This window comes from Mizuhopecten yessoensis, unplaced genomic scaffold (assembly GCF_002113885.1).
Source record: "Mizuhopecten yessoensis strain PY_sf001 unplaced genomic scaffold, ASM211388v2 scaffold1883, whole genome shotgun sequence".
In the NCBI taxonomy this organism is placed as follows: Eukaryota; Metazoa; Mollusca; class Bivalvia; order Pectinida; family Pectinidae; genus Mizuhopecten; species Mizuhopecten yessoensis.
The window spans coordinates 1,369,164-1,381,814 of NW_018404269.1; the positions used below are offsets into that span (position 1 = coordinate 1,369,164).

The 12,651-nt window shown below is 37.7% G+C and overlaps 1 protein-coding gene across 1 annotated transcript; it reads right to left on the reverse strand.

The window, feature by feature from the left end:
- Positions 1-850: 850 nt before the first annotated feature.
- Positions 851-11,715, reverse strand: LOC110442343. The gene is made up of 7 exons (XM_021485902.1): positions 11,678-11,715; positions 9,339-9,667; positions 8,230-8,671; positions 5,875-5,996; positions 5,323-5,409; positions 4,603-4,842; positions 851-3,294 (listed from the first exon to the last, which is right to left on the reverse strand). Exons 2-7 carry the CDS (start codon positions 9,621-9,623, stop codon positions 3,247-3,249), a joined length of 1,224 nt encoding a protein of 407 aa, XP_021341577.1. The 5' UTR covers positions 9,624-9,667; positions 11,678-11,715; the 3' UTR covers positions 851-3,246.
- Between the last annotated feature and the right edge of the window lie 936 nt (positions 11,716-12,651).

A 12,651-nucleotide genomic window follows, 5' to 3' on the forward strand; every position in this document is an offset into this window, starting at 1 on the left:
CAAGTATGCATAAGGAAACATGGGTAAACGTCATTAGGCCATTTGGATGTGCATGGGTGTATGTATGGAAATAATTACAAAATAGTTTTAACACAGCAACATATGTTTATTCTTCATGTAACAGTTCTATACACAAAAACCATTGTGTACAGCTATATAAATATAGGTACAATGTACATATAAAATAATGTGTTGTGTGAATATAAAAACAAAACAAAAATCAATCACAGACATTATATAAACTCATAAGAAAACTTCACAAACAGCTGTAGAAAAATAGATTACTTTTTTCATTAAAGATGATAGTAATAACAGAATTTTAATGTTAAAAATGATACTTGATAATGATATGTGGAATAAATAAAGGAGATATATGGATGACATGAAATAAACATTACCTCTATCAGATAACAGTTGTAGGTGAATTTTCAGATCTACAATATGCAATGATTTTATTTCATTATTTCCCTTACTATTTTTTTTTCAGTATCATTAATTATAGCACAAACACTAATACAAATAAGCAAAGTGGAATTTTTACCTGGGACATGCTGCAAAACCTGTCTTATATGACACCTATCCTCGATATCCAGGGGCTACGCTCACTTTCGCTCTCTACACCCCTGGAATATGGCATAGCGAAATTGAAGGCACCAGCTAGCTGTTTGATTGGTGTCAGGTAAAAAAAAATGACCAATCACTAGGCTGATACTTGTCCTTTGAAGATTACAAAGGAGCGACGCCCGACTTCAAAGCCTGTCATTGTTTACCGTTACGCGACCGCGAGATTCCGTTGATGTACATCAAAGGACCAAACAAATCTTCTCGTCTCATCCACAAGGTGCTGCACACTGGGCCTTCAATTTTGCTATGACATATTCTAGGGGTGTAGAGAGCGAAAGTAAGCGTAACCCCTGGATATCGAGGTTGAATGACACCCTGTTGGACGTATTTATCTAATTATTAACAGGATGTCAGAATACACAGGTATTATTTTACGAAATTTTCATTAGAAAGAGGATAACATCTTGATGTCAGATTGGACAAGATGTTAGAATATGCAATGGTCAGATTAAACAGGTTTTATTGTATAACATGCCTATAACCCAATAGCTACCTGTATAGACTGTATGATAAAACATACTCTGTTTTACTATAACCTTTGCTGTTGAGAAGACTTAAGGGTCCCCCTACCAATGTCAAAAATTGAAAATATGCCATTGAAAATGTTTTTTCCGGCATGACTATAGATTTGATAAATCATTTTTGAAAAGAAACGTATACCTTGCGGGACTTTTATGAAAGAACAAAATATAATCAACAAACTTCTCATGAGTGTAAAATATTCTGTGGGGGCCAGACTGGAATTTGAACCCTGGACTTGAGAATGTTATAGACACCACAGTGCAGTGGGACAGGGATCCTTAAGTCTTAAAAGCATGGGTATCTAACCGTTTCAAAGAAGAAAGTCATCACAAAATATCTCTAACTTGATGTAGTATTGAAATATCAAACTAAACCATCTACCATATCACAACCATCACCCTGCATAGAGAGGGTAAAGCATGGATGGAGGATCTACTAAAGAAATCAATAAAGCATTCACTTTTAGACACATTATATTAGGTATGTATCAATATGTATCAAAATCAATAAAACATTCATTTTAGCAAGATTATACTAGGTATGTAATCAATACTGAATATATATATAATTTAATAGAATTCATTTAATAATATACACAACTGTACTTGATACTAATCATGGACGGAAAAATGTTGTTTTTTTTTTATAAAAGTCACCAAAAATCATACAAGGTAAATCAAATGATATTTATTGAAGTAAAGATTTTAAAAAAAAAATCAGTAATGCAAGGAAATCTTATTGGTCTGAGGCATGGAATTAGTTTTACAAAAATACATTTTACAATCAACATTTTCATCTTCTTGAGTAGATATCACAAAAAGGGAAAATTTAATAATACCTTAATCATAAAGAGGAATGCTTTCACATAATAAATGAAGCATTTTAAAATAACAAATATACCAATGATAACATATACTATATAACTTACATCATATTACACATGAACACAACAGATTAGATTATTACATATATATTAAATACTTTGTTACAAACACTGGTACATACAAAATACCCTTAAATTACATTGTATACAGTGTAAAAATAACACCCACAGCAATGATTCATAATGCTACTCACTTTGATACAAACCTACCACAGTACTGTGAAATCAGATATTTTCATGGGGCCTAAATGTCGTGGTTTCCAAATAAAACATCATTTTATGGGTATGTATAAATTTGTGGATTACAAATACCCACTCAAACAGAGAATTACTTAACATCAAACTTGTAATTACTATGTAGACCTATGAATTTGTGGATGAAAATTACCCACAAAATCAACAAAATGAAAAACCCCACGAAAATTAAAAATTTCACAGTAACTGTAAGGCTAGATACGATTTTTTTCAAAATAATATATCAAACCTACAGTTTCGACTTTTAATTATAATAGATATGCTCCGATAGACCTGTATCATACACTTCATGCTAATCAGGGTAATTTGAATTTAATCAGTGTTAAAGGGGCTAAGGTCAAATATAGCACCCTTAAAATCACTCTGATACCAAACTATATAACTCTTATAATAAAATTCCTAACGAAAGTTTATGTAGTTGATAATGACAAGTCTCCATTTTATACGAATTTTATAAAACAAGCTTCAGTAATTTTCATAAAAGTCTGATTAAATTGAAACCTAGTTTGAGATTATTTTTATCATATTCTCAACCAGCTCATGCATGATCATATTGAGTAAATCAGTAATGATGTAAAATAAAATGAAAGCACAAACAGTCATGCCCTTATCCTATGTATTTGTGATGTCACTCTTCCAAAATTCATTTAAATGTATATTATTACAATTTATACAATCCCGAGTTTATGATAAAGTGACATTAAAAATGTAAACTACATGCAGGAATGTACAAACAGTGTATACCCAATAGCTCACGTAAAAGATCATCAGATTCTGAAAAAAAAAAATGTTTACATACATTTACATGTACCAGTATTTACTATTAACAATAGACAACTCATTAATTTCAATGGACTCACTTCAAAATCATTTCTAAATTTTGGCAAACCTAGTAACAAATACTTTTTTCTGTGTTGACAGCAACAGAGCAAATGTCCATTTTGCAATCCTTGTCCCCAACGCTAACTCTTCTTCAGCTCAAATCGACAAATAGGACAGGAGGCGTTTCGCTAGAAAGAAACAAGCATGGCATTGAATCTGATTGTGGTGTTGACAGCATTATCGTAAATTGCTCATGTTAGCAAACACTAAGATAAATCATAAGGTCGAATCTCATTCAACCAGTCACCTTCATTTCATTCCCAGCTAAAAAGAAGCTTGATTTTGATATGAAACATCAGGAATATTTGAACACCTCAGCAAGGAAAAGAAAATTGTGTCCTCAAAAAAATATTCAAAGGAGACAACAAGATCAGTGTAAGCTATCAGGTTCAACAACTTAATAGTTACAAGTAAGTTATCAGGATCAACAACTTAACAGTTACAAGTAAGCTATCAGGATCAACAACAACATAACAGTTACAAAGCTATCAGGATCAACAACTTAACAGTTACAAAGCTATCAGGATCAACAACTTAACAGTTACAAGTAAGCTATCAGGATCAACAACTTAACAGTTACAAGTAAGCTATCAGGATCAACAACTTAACAGTTACAAGTAAGCTATCAGGATCAACAACTTAACAGTTACAAGTAAGCTATCAGGATCAACAACTTAACAGTTACAAGTAAGCTATCAGGATCAACAACTTAACAGTTACACAGCTATCAGGATCAACAACTTAACAGTTACGAAGCTATCAGGATCATCAGATTAACAGTTACAAAGAAAACTTTGATTTTTGTAAGACATGAATGCCCACAATCCCATGCAAATTAGTGTCCTTTTTTGACAACTTTCTATGAATAGTAATAATGACCTGGACCTTCACATTTGGTTTCTGAAATACAGGGGTTAGAAAATGGACTTACAGTATCAGGCATTTCATAAACCTAAACAAAGCAATAACTCCAAATCAGACAAGCCTATCAGAAACCATGATTTTGCATACAAGACAAAAAAACATATTTATAGTTCTATCATAATTCTGGCGTAAGAAGAAGAAGGGGTCAAAAATATATTTACCCGGTATAACACATTTCACAAACCTTAACTATATATATCATAGACAGAGCCTCAAATCAAACAATCAAATATTGTCATAAGCTTGTAGTTAACAGACAAATGCCCAAAATATAGTAAGCATTTTTATAAACCTTGAGTTACCATAAACTTGGGCTTCAAAACAAGTCTCCCACAAACTTGTGTGTAGTGTAAGCAAAAAGACAATGCCTTACAGAAGTTCAAGTCAAATTTCTGTAAACCTAGAGTCAGCATAAACAGCTAGGGCTTTCAAAGTCAGTCAGTCACAAAACTTGTATTAGCAGACAAGGCCTAAAAAGCCTCTCAAAAATCTAAAATTGGGTGAGAACCTACCTTTAGCCACTCTTTGACACACTTTTCGTGGAACTCATGTTTGCCCTGACAGGGAAGTGTACAGACACTGTCGCCTGCTGTGTAGGCGTTGAGGCACACCCGACACTCCCCCAGGTGTTCCCCGTCCCTAGAAACCTTTGTTCGTTTGTTGTACTGCTTACAAGGCAGGGACCTCAGGTCCTTGTCCCCTAGCCCACGATTCTTCACCTCCCCAAGTTCTTCAGCTAGCTGCCAGAGGGACTACAACACAACATAAACCATGATAAATGTATGTTGATGAACAGCAGATAAATTACCATTTAAACAGAACCTTTATTCTTGCACCTCAGACGGATATCCCACGCGATACCCTGTTCTAGATTTTTCTATCTTGTCCGATCTGTCTGGCACCTTCACGTGACATTTCACAAAATTTTCACAAAGCAATATCATATATTTATACCTGTACTAATGCAAATTTTTGAAAGGTACTTTATTTATGTTGATACTTTTCATGTATAAATTGGACATATGTTTATAAATGTATTGTTGAAAAAATATTCATTATGACACACTTCTTATGTAAAATATTTGAAACTTTTAAAGAGGAAATATCAACCAATAAAACATTGGCTTAAAACATTACAGTCGTTAGACAAAATGAAAGTTATCAATGCAAAAGTACCATTGCTTTTAATCTCAAAAGAGTTTTGTAAACACAATTCTATTAGAAATATTTACCTCATAATCATTGGCGTCTATGTCATCCGGAACCATCATGTGTGGTGCCCTCCCCATTAGGAGCAGCAGCAGGAGCATGGGGTCCCTCTGCCATACAAAACAAGGCTTTTATTTTTCAATGCTTTAAAGAAAGTGTACTTTCATACATAATCAGTGTAGGAACCAAATTCTCTGTTTGATTTAGAGAAAAATCCAGATTGAATAGGGTGAATATAGCAAAATTAAATCCCTCACGAACAGTACCAGCTATATATCATATTCTAGGCATCTCAGAGTATAACTGTTCCTGAAAGAAGTAAGGTAGCATACTGCCTTAAGTGATTTTCTCTTACTCTGGCTAACAATGTCCTAACTTCCACTTACATAAAAGATATCATGATCAATTTTGTATATATTTTTTTTTAATTATTACTCTGATGTTAATCTTTCAATAATTAAAATTACAAATAAAATGAACCTGTGTGAGGCAGTATGTAGAAATTATCACAATTTAAGTCCATGTTGTCTTGGAGTTGAAGAGTTCCTGTTGTCCTATATTAATACTTTACCTACCATTATGTGTACATATCTGTTATCTGGATCATCAGATGCACTCCTGTCTAGTATAAGTATTTCTGGCTCCATCTCTCCATCTGGAAGCTCTGGCTGATTGATGGCAAGGGATAAAGGAGGAGCTAGAAACGAAAACATACACCTTTAAGTATGTAAAATAACATGTAAATAAACAGAAATCTGGGATTGGTATATGTAAGACGCAGAAAAAAACAATGCCAATAATATGTAAATGAATTTGATCCTGGTGTGACCTCCATAATCATGATGATAAATTCAATGATATATCATAATTTATTGGATTTGTTAATTTAGTCATGCAAAGCTCACTAAAATTAATATACATTGTATTGTTCAATATAACTTCCTTTCTGACTTGTGTTTCCCACTGACTGACATGTATTCCCCACTGGCTCACCTGTATTCCCCACTGGCTCACCTGTATTCCCTGCTGGCTCATCTGTATTCCCCACTGGCTCACCTGTATTCCCCACTGACTGACCTGTGTTTCCCACTGACTGACCTGTGTTTCCCACAGACTGACCTGTGTTTCCCACTGACTTACCTATATTCCCCACAGACTGACCTGTGTTTCCCACTGACTTACCTGTATTCCCCACAGACTGACCTGTGTTTCCCACTGACTGTCCTGTATTCCCCACCGACTCACCTGTGTTTCCCACTGACTGACCTGTATTTCCCACTGACTCACCTGTGTTTCCCACTGACTGACCTGTGTTTCCCGCTGACTTACCTGTATTCCCCACAGACTGACCTGTGGTTCCCACTGACTTACCTGTGTTTCCCACTGACTGACCTGTATTCACCACTGACTCACCTGTGTTTCCCACTGACTGACCTGTATTCACCACTGACTCACCTGTGTTTCCCACTGACTCATCTGTGTTTCCCACTGACTCATCTGTATTTCCCACTGGCTCACCTGTATTCCCCACTGGCTCATCTGTATTTCCCACTGACTCATCTGTATTCCCCACTGGCTCATCTCTATTCCCCACTGACTCATCTGTATTCCCCACTGGCTCATCTGTATTCCCCACTGACTCACCTGTATTTCCCACTGACTGACCTGTATTCCCCACTGACTGACCTGTATTCCCCACTGACTGACCTGTATTCCCCACTGACTTACCTGTGTTTCCCACTGACTTACCTGTGTTTCCCACAGACTAACCTGTGTTTCCCCGACCTCTGACCTGTGGTCCCCACTGACTCACCTGGATTCCCCACTCACTGACCTGTGTTTCCCACTGACTTACCTATATTCCCCACAGACTGACCTGTGTTTCCCACTGACTGTCCTGTATTCCCCACCGACTCACCTGTGTTTCCCACTGACTGACCTGTGTTGCCCACTGACTTACCTGTGTTTCCCCCGGCCTAACCTGTGTTTCCCCGACCTCTGACCTGTGCTCCCCACTGACTCACCTGTATTCCCCACTGACTGACCTGGGTTTCCCAATGACTGACCTGTGTTTCCCACTGACTGACATGTGTTTCCCACGGACTGGCCTGGATTCGCCACTAACTGACCTGTGTTTCCCACTGACTGACCTGTATTTCCCACTGACTGACCTGTGTTTCCCACTGACTGAGCGGTGTTTCCCACTGACTGACCTGTTTTCCCCACTGACTGACCTGTGTTTCCCACGGACTAACCTGTGTTTCCCCGACCTCTGACCTGTGGTCCCCACTGACTCACCTGGATTCCCCACTCACTGACCTGTGTTTCCCACTGACTTACCTGGATTCCCCACTGACTGACCTGTGTTTCCCAATGACTGACCGGTGTTTCCCACTGACTGACTTGGATTCCCCACTGACTGACCTGTGTTTCCCAATGACTGACCTGTGTTTCCCACTGACTGACATGTGTTTCCCACGGACTGGCCTGGATTCGCCACTAACTGACCTGTGTTTCCCACTGACTGACCTGTTTTCCCCACTGACTCACCTGTGTTTCCCACTGGCTCACCTGTATTCCCCACTGACTGACCTGGGTTTCCCAATGACTGACCTGTGTTTCCCACTGACTGACCTGTATTTCCCACTGACTGACCTGTGTTTCCCACAGACTGACCTGTGTTTCCCACTGACTTACCTGTGTTTCCCACTGACTAACCTGTGTTTCCCCGACCTCTGACCTGTGTTCCCCACTGACTCACCTGTATTCCCCACTCACTGACCTGTGTTTCCCACTGACTTACCTGTGTGTCCCACTCACTGACCTGTTTCCCTGACCACTGACCTGTGTTTCCCCGACTACTGACCTGTGTTTCCCACTCCCTGACCTGTGTTTCACACTCACTGACCTGATGTTCCCCTTTCACTGACCTGTAGGGTCCATGGTCCTTGGTATAGACCTTCTATTCCCAGTGATCCTGGTTTCTCCCGACTCATTATCTGCACTGGTCCGCCTCCCTCTCACAGCTGCTGTGGCACCTCTACTTGTCATTTGACCTTGTCGACCCCTATTTGACCCACGTGTTGTGCCCCTTCCCCTTGGTACTACTGCCGCTGCTGGCCTTTCAATCACTTGTGTCTCCATGGGACGCATTCCATGTAAGCCTCTGTTGGACCTTGTGGTGCCCCGTTTCCTTGCCCTGGTTGCTGCCCCTGATCGCGGTGATGTCGTTGTCATAGATCCCCGTCTATCTGTCCCACTCGCCGCCGCAGTGGTGCTAGCAGTACCAGCTGTGGATGCTGTTGCAGCTGATACAACAGAATCTGAATCACTGTTGTCATTCTCCTCCAATTCATTTTCATTTTCACTATCCTGATAAACACAACAAAACACCAGTCAAGAGACAAACAAGAGGAAATTAAACAATACATTGTTGTATGAGCGATTCACTGTTTATCTAACCAATCATTATGTTATATATTTATTTAATGTTTCATGCTTTTTTGGTACGATAATTCACAAAACCTATGTACCCTAGTAAACAAAGTTTAACAATTTTATATTTAGGCTGCAGTCCATAAATAAAAAGTGAACATACTTTTAACAACCACTGAATGTGGTGAAACCATCAGTAAGATGCCCTTCGTCAAACTTGGTGAGTGTTGAAAATTTAGAGTCACACAGCTATTTCATGTTAAAAACTATCATTTAATAGATTTCATAAAAAGTGGTCACTAAATTTGGTCAAATGTGGTCGTCCAGCATAATCTTTGGGGTCAATAATATGTTTTTTCCAGTCGAGTTGACAGATTGCTCAAATTACATAGAGGAATGAAAAGTGGTTGCATAAAACAGAGGGTCATTTAATACAGGTGGTCGCTGGAGCAGATTCCGAAATATATTTTTGTCTAAATCTGCTTGAATAAATATTTTCAAGTTATTGGAATTTCTTGTTGATCTTACAAATTAATTAATGCAAAATATATCAGATCTACAGAAAGTTGATTTAATAATGCATATGACTGTGATCAATGTTTACCTCCCCCATGTTGTTCCATCTGGAGCTGACCAGGGAGCTGAAGAGTTGTGTGATGGGGGTCATGGCTCGCATGGCCGGACGATTACCCATCGATTCCCGTATTTTTCTTCTCTCTTCCATATTCAATTCGTCTTGGAGTTGCCTTGCAAATTCTTCATCTGATGTCAAAAATGAGGATTCCTCTTCATTCTGCAACATGCGTGCATATGCCTCATCCTTTGACACGCTGTATGGTCGCTCCCTCTTACCAGTCTTGGGGCGAGCAACAGGCTCTTCACCATCCATCTTTCTGAGCCACAGTGTTTTATTTCTTTAGCATCCTGGGAGATCTGTATAAAAATTTAAAAAAAATTACAACAGCAGTGTTGACTTCCTCAGTGTCTTTCCTAGGCCTACTGATCTTTCAATTTTATTTTATTTCACATGCATGTAATTTCACCTGTACAAATATACATTAGGTGGTTGAGTGGTGCAGTGCACAGTGCACTCGCCTTTCACCAAGGTGGCCAGGGTTCGATTCTCTGATCGGACATGATTTATTTATTTATTGGGTTATCTGCCCGACAACATGGGTTTTCTCCAGGTATTCCAGTTTCCTCCAACATTTAGACTCTCAACACACTAACATCTGGGCCATCAAGAGTAAATAGATGCAGGTTTGATCCCACGCATTGTAAACAACTTGAGCCAGACCTTTAGCTATGATAAAAGGCACAAAAAAAACTTATACTGTATTTTTCCAGTGATAAGCCCATGTCTGGTAATAAGCCCATCACCACCACTTTCCATGTATATGTATATGTGTACGTGTGTTGTGGGTTATTTTTATCTGTACCAGAAGATCAACTCAGAAAGACAGCTCAAACAATATGATAACTGTAGTGACCACTGGGAACAAACCCCAAACAGTACAGCTGTGGACATGTCACTGTCAATCATATTCATCTGCTGGATAATCTAACTACTTGGTAGTGAAGCGGACGTAAAACTATCAATCAATCAATGTCAATCATATAACATTCTGAATTAAAAACTTAAAATTGAACTGGCCAGACTCTACTATGTATGTCATATCATATGTAGCAGAACTGGACTGGGTCAATCACACGGTAGCTCAATTGGTAGAGCATCCGTCTAGAGTTTGGAGGGTCCCAGGTTTGAACCCAAGTCTGGCCGTTACGTTTTCTCTTTCTCCTGTTACAAAATTGGCGAGCTTGCCAACCACTGTTTCAAGCATTGGGAGTACCCTTGTTGGATACCCGAACTTGGGTTGTAAATAGTTGTGTCTTCGGGGGAAAAGACTCATAGAAAAAGGAGGGAGGAATGTAGCGGAACTGGAGTGGGTCGATCATCAGCGACCACCTATATTTCAAAGGGTCCCGGGTTCGAACCCCAGCCTGGCCGCTACATTTTCCCTTTCTCCTGTTACATAAACATTGTCAATTATGTACTATTAATATGTGTTGTATTATTTTTGAGTCCGATGAAGCCCCTGATCACCAACATTCAAAACTTAACCAAGCTCAGAATCACTCAGATAGAGAAGTGATTAAAATTGTCTGTAATCATGGTAAAAACCTTACATGCATACAATTTACCTAACGCCTTATATACAGGTCCAATATACTCTGCCGATTGAGCTACAAATGTAAATAGCTGTAAAGACCTATAATAGCTCTATTGACCTATCTGAAATAGGTCTTTTGAGCCTAATTTTCATGTGATTTTCTTTTTTAACAAAAAACGAAACAAAGTCACTATTAAAAAAAGATTTTATCATTAGGTTGATAACAAAAGACATTAAATATAATTATTGTTATTAAAGAATAATGATGATAAAAAATCGGAAAATTACCATAAACCTTATTGTTTTATGCGACTTTGCTTTAATTTAATGAAAATTGAAATATGAGAATATATAGGTGAATATAGCTATATAGCTATGTAGCTCAATCGGCAGCGTGTACTGGACCTGATATACACATGTAAATATGTATACGCATTTTTGTAAGTATTGTGGGAATATTAGATTTGGAAGGTAATAAAAAGGTAATAACAGTAATAAGGTAAGCTGCTTATTGTTGTGACCAATAACACGGACATACACTTTGCCCCCAAAAAACGGATCCCAGATCTGAACAGTTGACACAGTTCTCAGTATCGAAATGTCAAACAGTCAAACCTCGATAGCGTCATTAGAAACGACGATTATACAGTTGATTTGTCCAATCAATGAAATGACATGAACTTCCAAACTGTCAGAATAACAGAAAAAATACTGATGAAATGTCGAAATACAACCAAGCACGAGTTTAAGTATATAAGACGGGAAATCTTACCACTTTTTGCAGAATGACTTCTATGGGTAGCCATTTTGAACTAAGGGGCGGTTACTCTAATTAGCAAAAGGTCCATGAGACCTGACTACACCCGAACTTTCCCACACATTGCACAGCGAAAGTGAGCGTAAGTCCTGGAGTATCGAGGATGCTTCTCACATTGATAGAACGAAATTCTTTTTAAAATAATACCATAGCTGTATTGTACACCTGATATATAAAATAAATAAATGTTTAACATAATGGTCAACAATTGTTGATTTCACACTTTGAAAGTATAATACATAATCAAATAAAATAAATATTTCTCAAACTGTGCGATTTTTTTTTTATCAAAAATGGGACGAATAACGAAGTCGGGAAAAATTATTGAAAAAAGATATTTATCAACATAGAATCTAATCGGAATGTAACATAACATGTAAGACATATTGCATGTCATTGTATACGTCTCTAGTATAACATAAAGTAAAGAACCTCGATCATGTGTGTATTTAATAGGAACAAACCTGGATACATTAAGTGTAAAAAGGATCGAACCTGGGAAGAAATGGATTCTACTAGTATAAAAGTGGGGGTTTTTTTCCTCGACAGACGACAGATATCTAGCTGGTTCTCTTTTCTATTTTTGTCATATCATAATGCTAGTATATCAAACAGAAGCGTACACACTTATTCAAGCTACAAATCGGTACATATAACTTAAGTATTGATTGGTTGGTTTACATTGAAAAGATGAGTTGCAGTAGGAAAGAAACAAATGCAAAACCATCTTTCATATTGGTATTATTGATATGCATTTTGAGGACGATGTAAAACTCCTGGGAGTTACCACATAGTTCCTTTTTAAATGTTGATAAACAATATGCTTTAAAGCATATGTAAGGCAGATTATAAACACATGAAAATACGTCCCGAAAATACGATATTCAACAAATCATAATTCTCGTTGTTTCGTCTTTTCGACCCCCCCC

Coding starts and splice junctions, on each gene's coding strand:
- LOC110442343 (XM_021485902.1), bottom strand. CDS start 9,623: ATGGATGGTGAAGAGCCTGTTGCTCGCCCCAAGACTGGTAAGAGGGAG. Junction 5,997..8,229: donor AAGGACCATGGACCCTACAG/GTCAGTGAAAGG, acceptor TTTCGTTTCTAG/CTCCTCCTTTATCCCTTGCC. Junction 3,295..4,602: donor GTGTCAAAGAGTGGCTAAAG/GTAGGTTCTCAC, acceptor GTTTCTTTCTAG/CGAAACGCCTCCTGTCCTAT.